The following is a 14,844-nucleotide window of genomic DNA, read 5'->3' on the forward strand; positions in this document are numbered from 1 at the left end:
TTTGGGCTGGATCTTAGGTACCCTGAATTTTCCATATGTCTGTGTATGTCCCCCCTGTCTGATAGACAGAATTGCAGAAATGCTGACTTTAAGACAGCATTCCATAAGTACTCTAAGCCATTCTGTTTCAGTTAAATAATGATGATAGTTGATAATGAGGAGGAGGAGGAGAAGGGGGAATGTTCTATCTTTCTGTGAAGTATCATTTCTGTGGCTGTGCCAATTTTATAGAAGGCAACTTTGGTATGGCAATGCATTTCAGCTAAACTGCCACGTCAGAGAGTTCCTTTGCCTCCACAACTAAGCCTCAATAGCTACTACAGGGCAGGCAAGTTCACAAATAAGCCCCTACAAGGCTTTTAAAACTTAATTAAAGCTCCCTCTTGCTGTACACCTGTTTATGATTAGAGCTAAATTATAGCTGCGTGTGGGGTGGTGGGAGAAGAGAACACAAAGCATGAAGACACTGCAGTGCATATCTAGGTCTCAGGGGCTGAGCACTTAGCTTTTAAATGATAAACCTGTAGAAATGTACCTAGTTTGAAGTATTAACTCAATCCCAAGAACAGGAATCACTATAAAAAGCAGTTTGTTGTCTTCATAAAATGTCTTTGCACAATGCTAAGACAGCCCTTGCCAGTGACAACTCCTATAAATTTAACTACAGAGAAAATTCCATTATCTGGTAGCAGAGAACAGCAGATGGAAATATGATGGCAGAAAAGAGGAGACCTACTGATATATTTGTCCTATGATGTGTTTTCAGTCATTCCACCTGGCATCAGCTTGTGGTGATCAAGGGCTACAGAGGTCACAATTGTGTGCACACATATCTAGGAGTAAGCTCCACTGAGTGCATTAGGATTTCCTAAGTAAACAGGAATAGAATTTGACTACTCAGGGCAGAAACAGAAAATACTTTCCTTCCATAGCCATCATAAAGACCGATGAAGAGAATAAAAAGGTCTGTCTAGACATTCATCGCTCTCTTTAGTCTTAAACAGTTGAGGGTTCTTCCCAGCCAGCCCTTCCACTCCGGAAGCTACACTGGTCTTCTCTCTGGAGTTCCCAAATGGGAGGTTAACTTTTGACTGTTATGCTCCAGCTCCCATATTGTCACTGAACAGAACTATTTCCAGCACAAAACACTCTTTAAAGTCCAGGACTACACACTGTGGCAAAGCTAAGGTGGCTTTTGAAGGTGACAAGAGCATCTTTCTCTTTCTCTCTCTCTTTCTCTCTCTCTCTCTCTGTGTGAATATAGAGAGTAAAAGAACCTCCATTGGAAATAGTACCTGGAGGAGGGCCTTCTCTGCGGTGGCGCCCCACCTATGGAATGCGCTCCCCAGAGAGGTCCGCCTGGTGCCGTCGTTATTTGTTTTTCGGCGCCAGGCTAAGACCTTTTTATTTAAAACTTATTTTAAGTGTTAATTTATTATGTAGGATTTAAAAAAAATTAAGCCGAGATGCACCGGGTTTTAATATTTTTTGTGTATATTTTTTGTATAATTTTGTATGTTTTTGTTTTTGTCATGAGCCGCCCCGAGGCTTTGTTGCGATGGGGGTGGCATAGAAATGTTTTAAATAAATAAATAAATAAATAAATAAATAGCAGCACCCTGAGCATTTCTGGCCCTTCTCACTTTACTTCATTGTCTAATGCTTACAAGGGAGGGGGAACTCCTACCTTGCTGCATGTTCCAAATTCTTTACTGGGAGACAGAGGAGATCTCTCCAAGTAGAGCAGGCAAAATGTGTCCCTAAAATCCAGTGTGAGGCAGCTTCCTACCCTCCTAGGAGGGGGAGATGTGAGACTGACACATTTGGCAACAACTGCACATCACTGATAGCATAGTTCTAACCACAGTAATCAGCTGATTGCATCTGTCCATTGATACCCCAAGTTCTCCTTTAACTAATCACTGCTGTAGGGCATGGCTTCTGAGCACATAATGTAGCAAGCTTGCTAAAGTTAAGCAGAAGTAGGGATAATTGGAAGGCTATCTGGGAACCCCAAGGTAACTTGTCTAGGGGTTGCCCATAAGGCCCTGGCCACACATTTTCCCAGGACTCTCCAACAACACTAGGTGCTACCATGTACTAGTTAAGAAAAGCATTAGCACTTCCCTTTTCAATCTGTAGCATGTGTGGTGAGATATATCAGTCCTCAACTCCATCAGGCCAGAACGTAAGTATTTTAAAGAATGGACTTTTATTTAACAGACAACATTCAGAACAAAATAATCTCATTCAATGATTAAAAAAAAAACCCTTGCCTGTTTAAGACTATGGTTATCTCATGTTGACTCAAGTTCTACAAAGGCCAGAATCTAAGAGCAATGTCTTTACAGATGTGTCCTGGAATAAATGACCATGTTTTGCAATGCCACAAACTGTGCTTGCTTAACATAACATTTCATGCATCCAGACTGGGATTTTGGGGGTGTGAAAAATTAAAGTCCCCCTACCCAGTGAACCCGTCCTAGGATTCCAATGCATTTAGTAACATGACTTTCTGATTGCCGTATTCCATAATCAAAGGAACTTCACAGTTGGTCCACTACTGCTGCTTTTTTTATATCCATGTACAGGGACTTGAGTTCCATGTTGGAAGAAAGGCATGAAGTGAATGTGCTAAAGAATAGGTAAATACAATGGCTAGAATCTATTTCCAGGCAATGTCAATGTTGTAAGTGTACACACAAGTTCCATTTCTGCATAAATGTTCAGTTGCTTCACTGAAATTTACACATGAAAAGTTACATATGAACACAGATTTAAATACATGTTCTAGGAATACATTTTCTTACAAAGCACACATTTCTAATTGTACATAGAAACATAGAAACAAAGCGAATCAGAAGGGGTCTCCCGGGCCATCCAGTCTGACCTCCAGCACCAGCTGGCTTCACTCACAACATGCCCACCATGTGCACGTCCAGCCTATCCTTGAACACCCACACTGATGGGGCCTCAAGGACCTCTCGTGGAAGCCCATTCCACACCCTCGGGGTCCTAACTCTCAGGAAATGCTTCCTGGAGTTCAAATGGAACCTTGGCTCCCTGAGCTTTGCTCTGTTGGAGCGCGTCCTGCCTTCCTCTGCAGAGGAGAACAAGACTCAACCCTCCTCTGTGTGACATCCCCTCACATACCAGTATGTCACCAACATATCCCCTCTGAGTATCCTCTTCTCCAGACTGAAGAGACCCAGTTCCCCCAGTCTCGCCTCAAACCCCATCCCCTGCAAACCAGCCACCAACCTTGTGGCCCTAAGCTACACTGACTCTAACCTGGCTATATCCTTTCTGTAATGAGGGGCCCAAAACTGAGCACAATACTCCAGTTGTGGGCACACCAGAGTCGTATAAAGTGGTAGTAATACCTCTCTCAATCTAGAAGCCACACTTCTGGCTATGCAACCAAGGGTGGCATTCGCCCTCTTGACCACCGCATCACACCGCTGACTCATGTTTAGCCTGCAGTCAACCAGTACCCCAAGGTCCCTTTCACAAGTGCTGCTCTCCAGCCACTTGTCACCTAACCTGTACTTAGGACACCTATTCCTATGCCCAAGTGCAAGACCTTGCTCTTATCCACATTGAATGCCATCCTGTTGTCTCCTGCCCACTTCCATAGTCTGTCCAGATCCTTTTGGATCTGGAGTACCTGCTCCTCAGTTGTAGCCACTGCTCCAGTTTTAGTGTCGTCTGCGAATTTGATCAGCAGACTGTTCACCCCTTCTTCCATGTCATTAATGAAAAGATTAAACAGGATCAGCCCCAGGACAGAGCCCTGGGGGACCCCGCTTGTTACTGGCCACCATCCCAATGATTCCCCACTAATTGTGTTTTATTTCAGTGGATGGATTTCTAAGCATTTTTCAGATCCTAAAATGCACCTTTTAAGTCGTTCTTGGTATGCTTTTGGAGCTGAGAACTGCAATACACAACTTGGAGAAGTGCAATATTTGAAGGCTACTTATATTGCAATCCATACATCCAGGAATTATGGATCTGGTTAGTTCACACCAGAATTCTTAAACTGTTCCTAATAAAATATAGGAGATTTTTTAAAAGAATTGTGTCCTTTTCCTTTCCTTTTTCATGGAAGTTTTGTATAGACTTTTGGCTGTATGAACGTCTTACCTACCCATTTCAGTAGCAGTGACTGTGATGTTATACCAAGGGGTTTCTTCTCTGTCAAAGACCTTGGCAGTCTTAATGGTCCCAGTATTTGCATCAATGGTAAAATAGTTATCCTCTTCTGTTTTGTGCTCAATGAAATATCTAAGGGAAAAAGCAAAACAAAACTGCTTAAAAAAAGAAATGTTATTCATTTAGTAGTGGGCTAAATCCTCAGCCACTGAAATCTCCACTGCAAAAGGTGAAAATGATGTAACTTGATGGTAGTTTTCCTTCAGTCCCTGGGATCTCTGATTGCAGGGCCGAGGAAGCCCACCACAGTCTTGAGACAACTCTGACTGCTTGGAAAAGGCAGTGTGGGGTTAGCTTACTCAATGCCCATAATGCATTTCAGACAAAATTGGGAGTTTGCCAAAGGAAATCAATATTTTCATTCATATATGACCTCATTTAAAGTATATTTACAAGCATACAGGGATCACATTCACAGAGAGAGATGTGCATTAAAGCATTCTGATCTCAAAATAGAATCTAGCCAACATTTAAACCAATCAACTCTAAACCTGAGATTGTTTATGTGGTTTGCTTAACCAACAAGTACTTATTTGAAGCCACTAAGGCTAGGTTCTCCCACATAACCAGGAATCTGTAAAAGTGAAACTGAAACCTAGTTCATTTTTCTTACATGAGTGAGCAGGAACGAGCCTTTGGGAATCAGCATAGAATCACTTTTATGGATTACTGGTTAGTTGTTTTGTGTGAAGTAGGAATTGATGGTTTAAAATATGTTCTTGTTTGATAAGCAAAGCACAAAAAAAAAAAAAAAAAAAAAAATCCACATTGGCAACCCAGGAATCTGCTAGAAGCCTTTTATTCCTTCTTCCAACCCTGCAGGCAGCAGAAAGAGGAGCGGGGAGGGCTTGAGTCCAATGGCTTGCATAGATGGGTTCCTGCTCATGCACATAATGCTAAATTATGGGTTAGAACTGTATGTTAACTTTGGGAAAATGTCTTAATGAAGTGTGAGTATTTCAAAGGAATTTTAATAGGAATATACCAAAAATAGTAATTTTCTTCCTGTAAGCGATCAGAAGAACCTGAGATAGGAGGGGAAGGGGAGGAAGTTGGTGAACCCAAAGCTGTGGGAGATTAGGTCGTAAAAATCTGGGTTTTAATTCATGGGTCTGTTCAACCATGTTAGTGTTGAATTAGGGTTACATTTTCTCATCTTTAACAGCTATATGCAAGGCAGAAAAGATTATTCATTCAATGCTGGGATTACTACAGTTATAAAACGAGTAATGAGGTTTCTTTTTCATGTTTTTAAGAATTTACCAAAATTTGCACATTTTTTCATATCTGGGACAGAAACCTTGAGATGATGATGATGATGATGATGATGATGATGATGATGATGATGATTTCAGGAGAAAGTAAAATTGACTTTGAATATCTGAATTTATGTACAGTAAGTTAGGGCTGTACAAAAATGTTTTGCTTCATTTTTTACTTGAATTTGTTCCAGTTTCATTTCTAGACATGAACACAAGTGCATTTTTCAGGGAAAACTTGCCTGTTTACAACTTTGCTTTTATGTTTATTTTAATTTTTGCATTTAAAATGCCCATATTTCCACACAGGAGTCTGTGAGGAAAACATAAGCATTTTCAACAAACCATTTCTGACATGTGTACATTTCCCATCTGAGTGAAAAGAAAAAAAGAGTAAAGCATACCAGTCTTCAATGGGGCACTCAAGCCCTGCTTGTCTCTCATCCCTACAATAAATAAGAAGCTATTTTTCTGTATTTGTTTTGCAAAAATCCCCAAAGGCAAAGACAATGACTAGCTGTTTTATATAGCTTTTACATCTCTGGCACAGAGCGCAAGAGACAGCATCAGCTCCTTATAAAAGACCCACAAACGAGCCCTGAACACAAATTTGCACTATCTACATACACATTGCATCTGCTGGGATAACTCCATGGATAAGCCACTCTTACACTGCTTGTTCTATGTGTGTGTGTGTGTGTGTGTGTGTGTGTGTGTGTACACGGATGCATGCACACACGTGCTGTGCAGGTACGGGCTTTAGCTCCTTCCATTTCTGTATGGAACCAGTGTTCACTGGTTTCTGTCACCATTCCCCTTACTTTCCTTTAAGATAACCATGCATTCTCCCATTTTTGCCTAGAATACCCCAGAAGGGCACATCATTAACTGTGTCCTTTTGGGGAAAAATACAAGGGAATGAGGATGCAGGAATGAATATTTACACATGGAATACTGGTAGCATTTTATTTATTTATTTATTTATTTATTTAGGAGACTTCTATGCCGCCCCATTCGCCAAAGCCTCGGGGCAGCTCACAAACATAAATAAACTTCAAAATAGAATAATATAAATTAACAATATAAATTAAGTCGCCCTGGCCAAAGAATAAAATGAATAAATAATATTAACAATTAAAATAACATTTGAATAAAAAGGTCTTTGCCTGGCACCGAAAAACAAATAACGATGGCGCCCGGCGGACCTCTCTGGGGAGCACATTCCATAAGTGGGGCGCCACCACAGAGAAAGCCCTCCTCCAGATACTCACCCTCCTAATATCTTTCATGGAGGGCTCCCTGAGAAGGGCCTCTCCTGCTGATCTCAAGGGGTGGGCAGGCACGTATGGACGTAAGCGCTCCTTCAGGTAACCAGTATCTGGTTTGATGGATGTAGCTGAAATTCTCAGTGAGTTCTCAAGGTGCTCATCAGATATTTTGGTTCTAATTTTACTCTTAGTTGCTCACAAATGTGGGTGTTGCGAAAAAGTGAAGATATGTATAAGGTGTGATTGTGAAGCGTAGGATATTTGTTTCTGGGGAAATAGAATCTATAAAAATTCATGATCATTTTTTCTTCAAGTTAATTGTCAGATGGCGGGTGTATGCATTCCATTTGAAAATTGGCAGGTAACATATTTATGTCAAATGAAAATGGAGTCGCAAACATACCAAAATAGTGATTATTTTCCTAGACATCTTGAAAGATGTTTTCAAATTCTTGTGTTGAAATGTATAAAATTGTTTGCAACGGTACATTGAAATAATATTGATAATAGCTGCATTTCACTCGCCAAGTCACATGTAATGTCTGATGGTGTCAATTTGACTGTCTGTAGATGATAACATTGTCACGTAAAATAAACATATGTATGCTCTTGCTTTTTGTATGCAATCATGGCTTCAGTTTTACAGTGGTGTGTGGCTTCCAGTGTGTTATCTTCCAATCACAAAGTTCACACTAGTGAACTGTGCAATTGAGTTGCAAAAAAAAAAAAAAAAAATCGCAAAAAAAATCTCATAATGTTTTCAGTAAGTTTATAATTTTGTGTTGCACCACATTCATAGCCAACCTGGGCTGTATGTGGCCCACAGGCCATGGGTCGGACACCCCTGTTCTATGTGGAAAATTTTTGCAATTTTGGAAATTATGTACTTTGCTAATTGCATGACTAGCTGAGAAATGCTGGTAGCTAAAGGACTTAAAACTAGGTAGATAAAACTGCATAGGACTGCACTTCAAATCCTAAACAAATGCATAGTAGTAGCCAGAGGTAAATCATGTAGAAACAAAAAAGAAAAGAGACAGAAATAGAACCTGGAAAACACAGAATAACATGTATCACAAACAAACAAACAATGGGATAAATTAGAGGTGGGCAAATTTGGGGGAAAAATTTTGCTCCTGGCTTCCCATGGGCTATACTCTATGGGGTGCCTATTTTCCCTTTAGATAATTAATGCTACAAGGTACAAAGGGGGCTAAATATTCCTTGTTTTTTAATTACCCCCTCCCAAATTTGGCCCATTTGGCATTCCATAGCATCAGCAGATATGTTTATACAAACACATACCCTGTCATGTAGTGATTGGAGGTATATGTTCCCCAACTTTGATATAAATACTAAAAGAACCAACATGGAACACTACCTCAAAGGCTACCTCATGTTCTCACTAAGGAGAACATGCTCAATACATCCAAAATGTGTGGATGAATGAAATGCTGAATAAACTATAGTAGGTTTACAGGGATATGAAGTTGCATGATAGCTCAGTCTTCAAATCACCTGAAACTGTCCCTGTTCACAAGTCCATACATAGATGCAAATTTCCTTTCTTCAAAAGTGCAAATTCTGAACTTATATTCACATTTGCAAAATTTTTACTTGGGAAATGAGCAACCTTCAAAGAATATGAAACTTTCTTAAAACACACTATGTACACAAGACCCATACTTTAGAGTCATGGGGAAATCTGTGCAAATTTGGGAATGGATTACACAACTTTCACCTCCATGCCTGTTCACTTTGCACAATTTTCCAGCTCATGCAAAATATGAGAGCAAATTGAGGAGACAAGCATCGGGCCTGATGTTTGGAGGATTTTAGTGAGCTCAAGTTAATGTTCATTTCCTCATATGAAGCATACATGGTGGGCTTGCATGCCTAACAGTCTCAATATAGACTAGATTTTGATAGAAGGGGGTTAGATCAGGGTTGGCATTTAAAAAAGAAGGGGCAGCCTTTAAAAAAGAAGGGGCAGATGATTCTTCTGAAGTGATTATTACCAGTAATTGAGATTATTATGAAGCAGGAAAACAATAATAGCAAATGCTATTAAAATGCTGTTTCCCTTTGCAATTTAATTTTAAAATAATCTTTTAAGACAGTCTTTCAGAGCCCCCATCCCCACAGAAGCCTGGTTTGGATATAGGAGCTCCACAGATGGAAAAACAAGAAGGGTTGACAGCAAAACTGTTGCTTCCACTGGATAGAACAATGCCATGCAATTGATTTCTTCCTTTCCATGAGAACTATGCTCCTTTCAGTTAAAGCAAGCTGTTGGCTATGTTTATGATACACACAAGCATTGCCAGAGGTTGCAATTTTCAGCAGCAATACTTAAATGAAACACGTGATGCTTCTTATTCTTAATGGCTTACTTAAGGCAGGGCGGTGAGGAAAAAGAAAGTCAAATGCATTACTAATTATTGGCTGCCATCTTCTTGATGGAGCCTGTTCTTCACTGCAGGGTGTCTTCTCAATGTAAATCGTGACGATAGAAATACTTCCCCCATACCACCTGATAAATGTGACAACAGGCTCATGGATGGTTATGAAGAAGTGCAACAACCCTAAGACACAACAAAGGAGTTCTGCTTGCACTGGAAGTGAGAGTATCAAAGCAGAGAAAAGAAACAAGCACAATGAAGGGGCTCTGGGGAAGAGATTGACAAGCAATGACCTTCAGTGAAGGTCACCATTCACAATTGAAGCAATTACAAATTTCAAAAAGGCTTCAGAGCGGCTTACAAAACTTGATTGAAAAGTAATGGAGGCGTTTCTCTTCCAGAAGCATGGCTTTGCTGATACTCAAAATGTTTTATGCCTCATTATGGCTTTTCTTTTGTTAACTATTATCTGCACTCCTCCATTCTTTCTGCACAGTCATACCAAGACTGTGTAAGGACTTTTCTTGTATCTGAGGTAGAATAAAAGCTTCCACTTAATTACTTTACAGTAAGAAATCCAAAAACCTTGGTGCAATGCATATGGGGAGAACATGTATTACATATGCATATGTGAAAACTGGGGGCATAGTCAATGTGATCTTAGTATGAATTTCAGAACAAAAACATCAAAACACCTTCAGGCATATAGGTGTTTTCTCCTATGGATAACCTATGCCCTCAGGTTTCTTTGTTGATCTCAACACACTGGAGCAATTTCTACAATGAGGGCTGGCTTGGCTGTCTTCCCTAACAGATGCAGCTAGTTGATTTCCTTGATGTTCATTAAAAAGAATCAGTATCACAGTAGTACCTCCATTTTCCTAAGTCTAGTGTAGTACCTGAAAGATCGATTGAAAGGCCTCTGTAACTCCAGCAAAGCTCTCAAGGTGCAGCAATCTGGACTTAAATTGAGCACAAAATGCTGGGGCCTATTTGATGCCACTCCATGCTGTTAAAGAAATTGTTTTGTTTTTGAGAGAGAGAGTTGGAAGACTGAGGAATGCATTGTGAGAGAGGCAGAGGTATATTCAAGACAGAAATAAAGCAGCCTAGCAAACTGTCAATCTAAAGATGAACTCACATTAGAGATATACAGCTGAAAAACCTATGGCTTGAAAAAGCACCCAGATATCTAGCAAGAGCATGGATTTGGGGATTAATTGGACTGGATTCAACTGAATTTAGTGAATTTATCTGAATGTAAGTGACTTTCATTGTCAATAATTTGTAAACCACCCAGAGTGTCCAATGGGCTTTGGGGCTGTCTAAAATTGTACTAAATAATTGAATGAAATTGTTTTTAATTTGATGATTTGATTAGATCACCTATGGTGATTAGGTCACTGCTTCCTGTGCCAGGGCTCTTGCCTGTAGATAGAGAGGTACCAAAAGAGGGACATTCAGCTTGTTTGAGCTGACCAGATTTCCTGTCTTCTTCTGGTTAAGATCTAGACCTGCTCCATGACCTTGGTAATACATTTATTTGTTTGTTTATTAAATTCATTTAAAAGCTACCCATTAGCGACATGCTTTCTGAGCAGCCATTACAATATAAAATCAACAAATGACATTAATAAAAGAATACAATTAAAATACCATAGTAAATAAACAAAATAAAGTAACAATAAAATAATCTAATAAAATGAAACATACACTAATGTAACTAACAAGTGTGCACTGATGTAATAGTCTAGATTAGTGATGGTGAACCTTTTAGGGACCGAGTGCCCAAACTGCAACCCAAAACCCACTTATTTATGGCAAAGTGCCAACACTGCAATAGAACCTGAATACTGAGACTGTAGTTTAGAAAAAACAACTCACAGCCAGTCCAAGCATTTCTCTCTCTCTCTCTCTCTCTCTCTCTCTCTCTCTCTCTCTCTCTCTCTCTCTCATCTTGGCAGTGCACTGACTGGCCATGTGAAAGCTTGGAAGAGTTGCGGCTCATGACATCATCGCCTGGCACCACGACTCCTTTCCAAGCATGTGCATGGCCTCTGTGTGTGCTGTTATCTGATGCTCGGCTGCTGGCTCTGCATGTCTGCTGCGGCACCCGTGCCATAGATTTGCCACCACTGGTCTAGATGGTGCCAAAGGTGTGCTGGAAAATGAAAGGTTTTTCCAGGCACCTGACACTCAAGAAGGGAGGAGCCTGGCAAATCTCTGGCAGTAGAGTGTTCCCCAAAAAAAAGTCCCTCCTCCCCCTTAACCTCCTTGGGGAGAGTCTGATACAAAGCAGAGTTAACTAGGTACTTGTCCATCACAGCTTCCAGCTCAAACAAATGTGTCAAGAAATTGGGATTTTCTATACCACCTACAAGAGTATCACAATATATCACTTAATACTAGATAAAAGTGCACAATTAGAAAAGTGGAAAGCCAGAGGAAGCAATAAAACTCTCCTGCATGCTCTACTAACTCCTCATAAATGAACGCCTTGAACAGCACAGAAAAAGCTCTTTAAAATTATGCAAGGCGTTTTTCATTTGGAATGGAAATTCAATATCACCTGGGAATAAAGCTGGTTCTTGTACTTCATACTGAAATAGTTCCTATATTTACTTATTTAGCAGTTTTCCATTCTTAAGCATTCCACAAGATGATCAGCAAAATGCCAAAATTGTTTGTGGGTTTCTATCTCCTATGAGGCACAGTCAGTGCCCGAGGAGGTGTTTACAAGAGGTTGCCATAGATTGGGGTGGCAATCTGTGGCCCTCAGCTTGATATAATGGGCTCCTCAGCCTAGGAATGTGTGAAGAATCCATTGGGGGGGGGGAATACATTGGGTTTTCTTGGACTCCGATCTGCCACTCCTGCATTGGTGTTGACTTCATTGGATGTGTGTTAAGCCAAGACACAGACATGCATTTTTAAAACAGGTCACAATGTGCATTTTAAAAGCAAGAGAAATTTATGAAATACCTGGGTTTCTGCTCTTCATACATTGGTACAAATTGCAGAGTGGAGGCCCAAATTTTGCACAAAACTTGAATTAGAAAATTCATGGTGGATTGCATCATATACGGTGAGTGGAGGTTGCTTCCATACATTTATATTAAATGCTACAAGAACATGCCATCATGGGCTACTTGATGGACTCAGTGCCTTCCCTCCTTGTCCAGCTGCTCTGCCACACCTCCTCTCCCTGTTCCAGTTAGCCAGTCTTGGCTGGTGGCAGCAGCTGGAGCTGAGCTCTTGGAAGGCGGCTGCAGCCAACGCCTGTGGCACCACCTGTGGCACTGAGGAGGAGGAGACAGGCCTTCTGGCCCAGAGGACATCTGGGGCCTATTTAAGGGCCTGCCCTCTAGAGCAGCACTCCTGGGTGGCTGCAAAAGGGTGTTGCTTCCAAGACACCAGGGCAGCAGGGGTGGAAGACTCTTGTTTGGGGGTTCTGGGCCTGATTTTATTTGGGCCTGAGTCCAATGAGAATCTAGTCATACCCACATTTTATTATGACACTGGTTGTGCCTGGGGAGTAATGGGGTGCCTCTATAAAGGTGATTGTGAGTAGGGGAAGAATGGTTTGGGAGGGTGGCTTGCCAACAAAGGAGAATGGGGGACAGATGTTGGATGACTGTCCCCTCTTCTGGTCACCCTCCAGACCTGCCAACTCCTGGCAACCTTATCAACCTGCCCTCAGGCATACTGGAGCTATTGCTGAATGTCAGGTCAGTCCAAAGTAAAACCTCTCTCATCCATGATTTGATGGGCTGACCCAGACCATATCACAGAGACGTGGATATGAGGAGAGGGAGTAGATTTTTCTCAGTTCTGCCCCCCTGGGTACTCTGTTCAGAAGAGGGGAGGGGAGGGGACGAGAGGGGGTGGCCATGATCTGTAGAAATTTTCTTTCACTCTCAAGGCTCCCTGTTCACTTGAGAGCAGGTCTTGCCTTGAACTCATGGGACAGATTAGGGATTTTGCTGTTACATTGCCCACCCAGCTGCGCAGCTAATTCCCTGCCTGAGCTGACAGAGATGATCTTGGAACTGGTGCTGAGGAGCCCCAGAATGTTGGTTCTGCGGGACTCCAACTTCCACACTGAGGCCATTTTATCTGGGGCAGCTCAGGACTTCATGGCTACCATGACAACTATGGGACAGTCTCAACATGTCACTGGCCCAACACATAAACGGTCACACTATAGACCTGATTTTTTCTACTGGCCAGGGATATGGTGATCTGGAGATGGGGGGGGGAGGGACTAACATCAATCCCTTTGTCATGGTCAGATCACTTCCTTTTGAAGTTTAGGCTTTTGGCCCCCTTTTCCCATCTGCAAGGGTGGAGGACCTATTAGAATGGCCCACCCATGAAGGATGGTGGATCCAGATGGTTTCCAGAGGACTCTGCAGGTGATTCTAGTTGATATGGCTGGAGCTCCTTTCAAAGCCCAGGAATCCAGAGATGGCCCAGGCAGCTGAAACAATCACACCCAAGCGTCCTTCTCCCTTATGTGGAGCCTGTACAGCCCCGTGGTATATGTTGCAGCTGAGGTTGATGAAATAGGTGGGAAGACAAGTGGAACTTAGATGGAGAAAAAACCATGATGAAGCTGACCAAACACGGCTTAGAGTTCATTATTAAGCCTACACTGTGGCAGTGAAGATGGCAAAGAAAGCCATTTCCACCTCCATTGTATCCTCTCAGTGCCATTCAGCAAAGCTGTTCCAAATGGTTCAGAGACTCTTACTGGCCGTATGAAAGAAAAGTGGCCTGCTGTGGCTTGGCCTTCCTCAGTGGCCTGATGTGAGGAATTTGCGTGGCACTTTGAGGGTAAAATTGCTCAGATCCATCAGGAGCTGGACTCCATAGTTGATGCAATTCCTCTGGCTGAGGTGTCCAGTGCACCCTCTGGTCCAAGTTTCTTGGATGAGTTTCAGTTGAAGAGGCCTGCATATGCAGACAAGGTGCTTGGATTGGATTGGCCTACTGCTTGTATGCACGACCCTTGCCCATCATGGCTGGGTATGCAAAGTACAGAGGGGGTGTACCTCTGGCTCCTGGGGGATTAGTCCCACAGGCTCTATTTATCCAGCATGCCTTTTAACAGACACGTGAACATGCTGGCACAGGTCAAAATGCAAAGAAAAACCCATTATCAATAGAAACATTTAAAACAATATTTATTTATTTATTTATTTATTTATTTATTTATTTATTTATTTATTTATTGCATTTATATACCACCCCAGTAGCCCAGAGGCTATATAAGATGGCCACATTTAAACCCAGAGTTAAAATGCTACTAGAACACGTTAACAATTAAAATAGCACCAAATAAAAAGATTTTCTCCTGGTGCCTAAAAGACTGTAAGGAAGGCACCTGGTGAACATCTCTGGGGAGCTCGTTCCTAAGTCAGAGTGCCACTACAGAAAAGACCCTTCTTATTTCCTGAGGGGTTTTCTTCAGAAGGGCCTCAGTTTGCCTCCTTTAATTCATGATATGCTGAACATCTGTGAACAACTTCCAGAAGGAATTTTCTCCAGCTTTTTAATAAAGTGCGGATGGCTTTATGACTAGAGAAGACGTTCTACTGAGACAGTGGCTTTTAGGCAATTGTTTGTCAGCTGGAAGGTTTTGTGGAAGAAATTTCTATCCAGCAGAAATATTTCTGTTAAGAAAAGCATTAGCTGTCA

General features: G+C 41.6%; 1 protein-coding gene across 3 annotated transcripts in view; it reads right to left on the reverse strand.

Annotated features, from left to right (window-relative positions):
• The window catches only part of LOC123021652 (cadherin-18), a 211,271-nt gene that overhangs the window by 23,637 nt on the left and 172,790 nt on the right, over positions 1–14,844 (reverse strand). For all 3 annotated transcript variants that reach the window (XM_044426624.1, XM_044426623.1, XM_044426625.1), the window contains exon 7: positions 4,151–4,287. In XM_044426624.1, the coding sequence (XP_044282559.1) occupies positions 4,151–4,287 (137 nt within the window). The remainder of the gene's footprint in view (positions 1–4,150; positions 4,288–14,844) is intronic.

Source organism: Varanus komodoensis, unplaced genomic scaffold (assembly GCF_004798865.1).
Source record: "Varanus komodoensis strain SLA01 unplaced genomic scaffold, ASM479886v1 scaffold17, whole genome shotgun sequence".
NCBI lineage: Eukaryota > Metazoa > Chordata > Lepidosauria > Squamata > Varanidae > Varanus > Varanus komodoensis.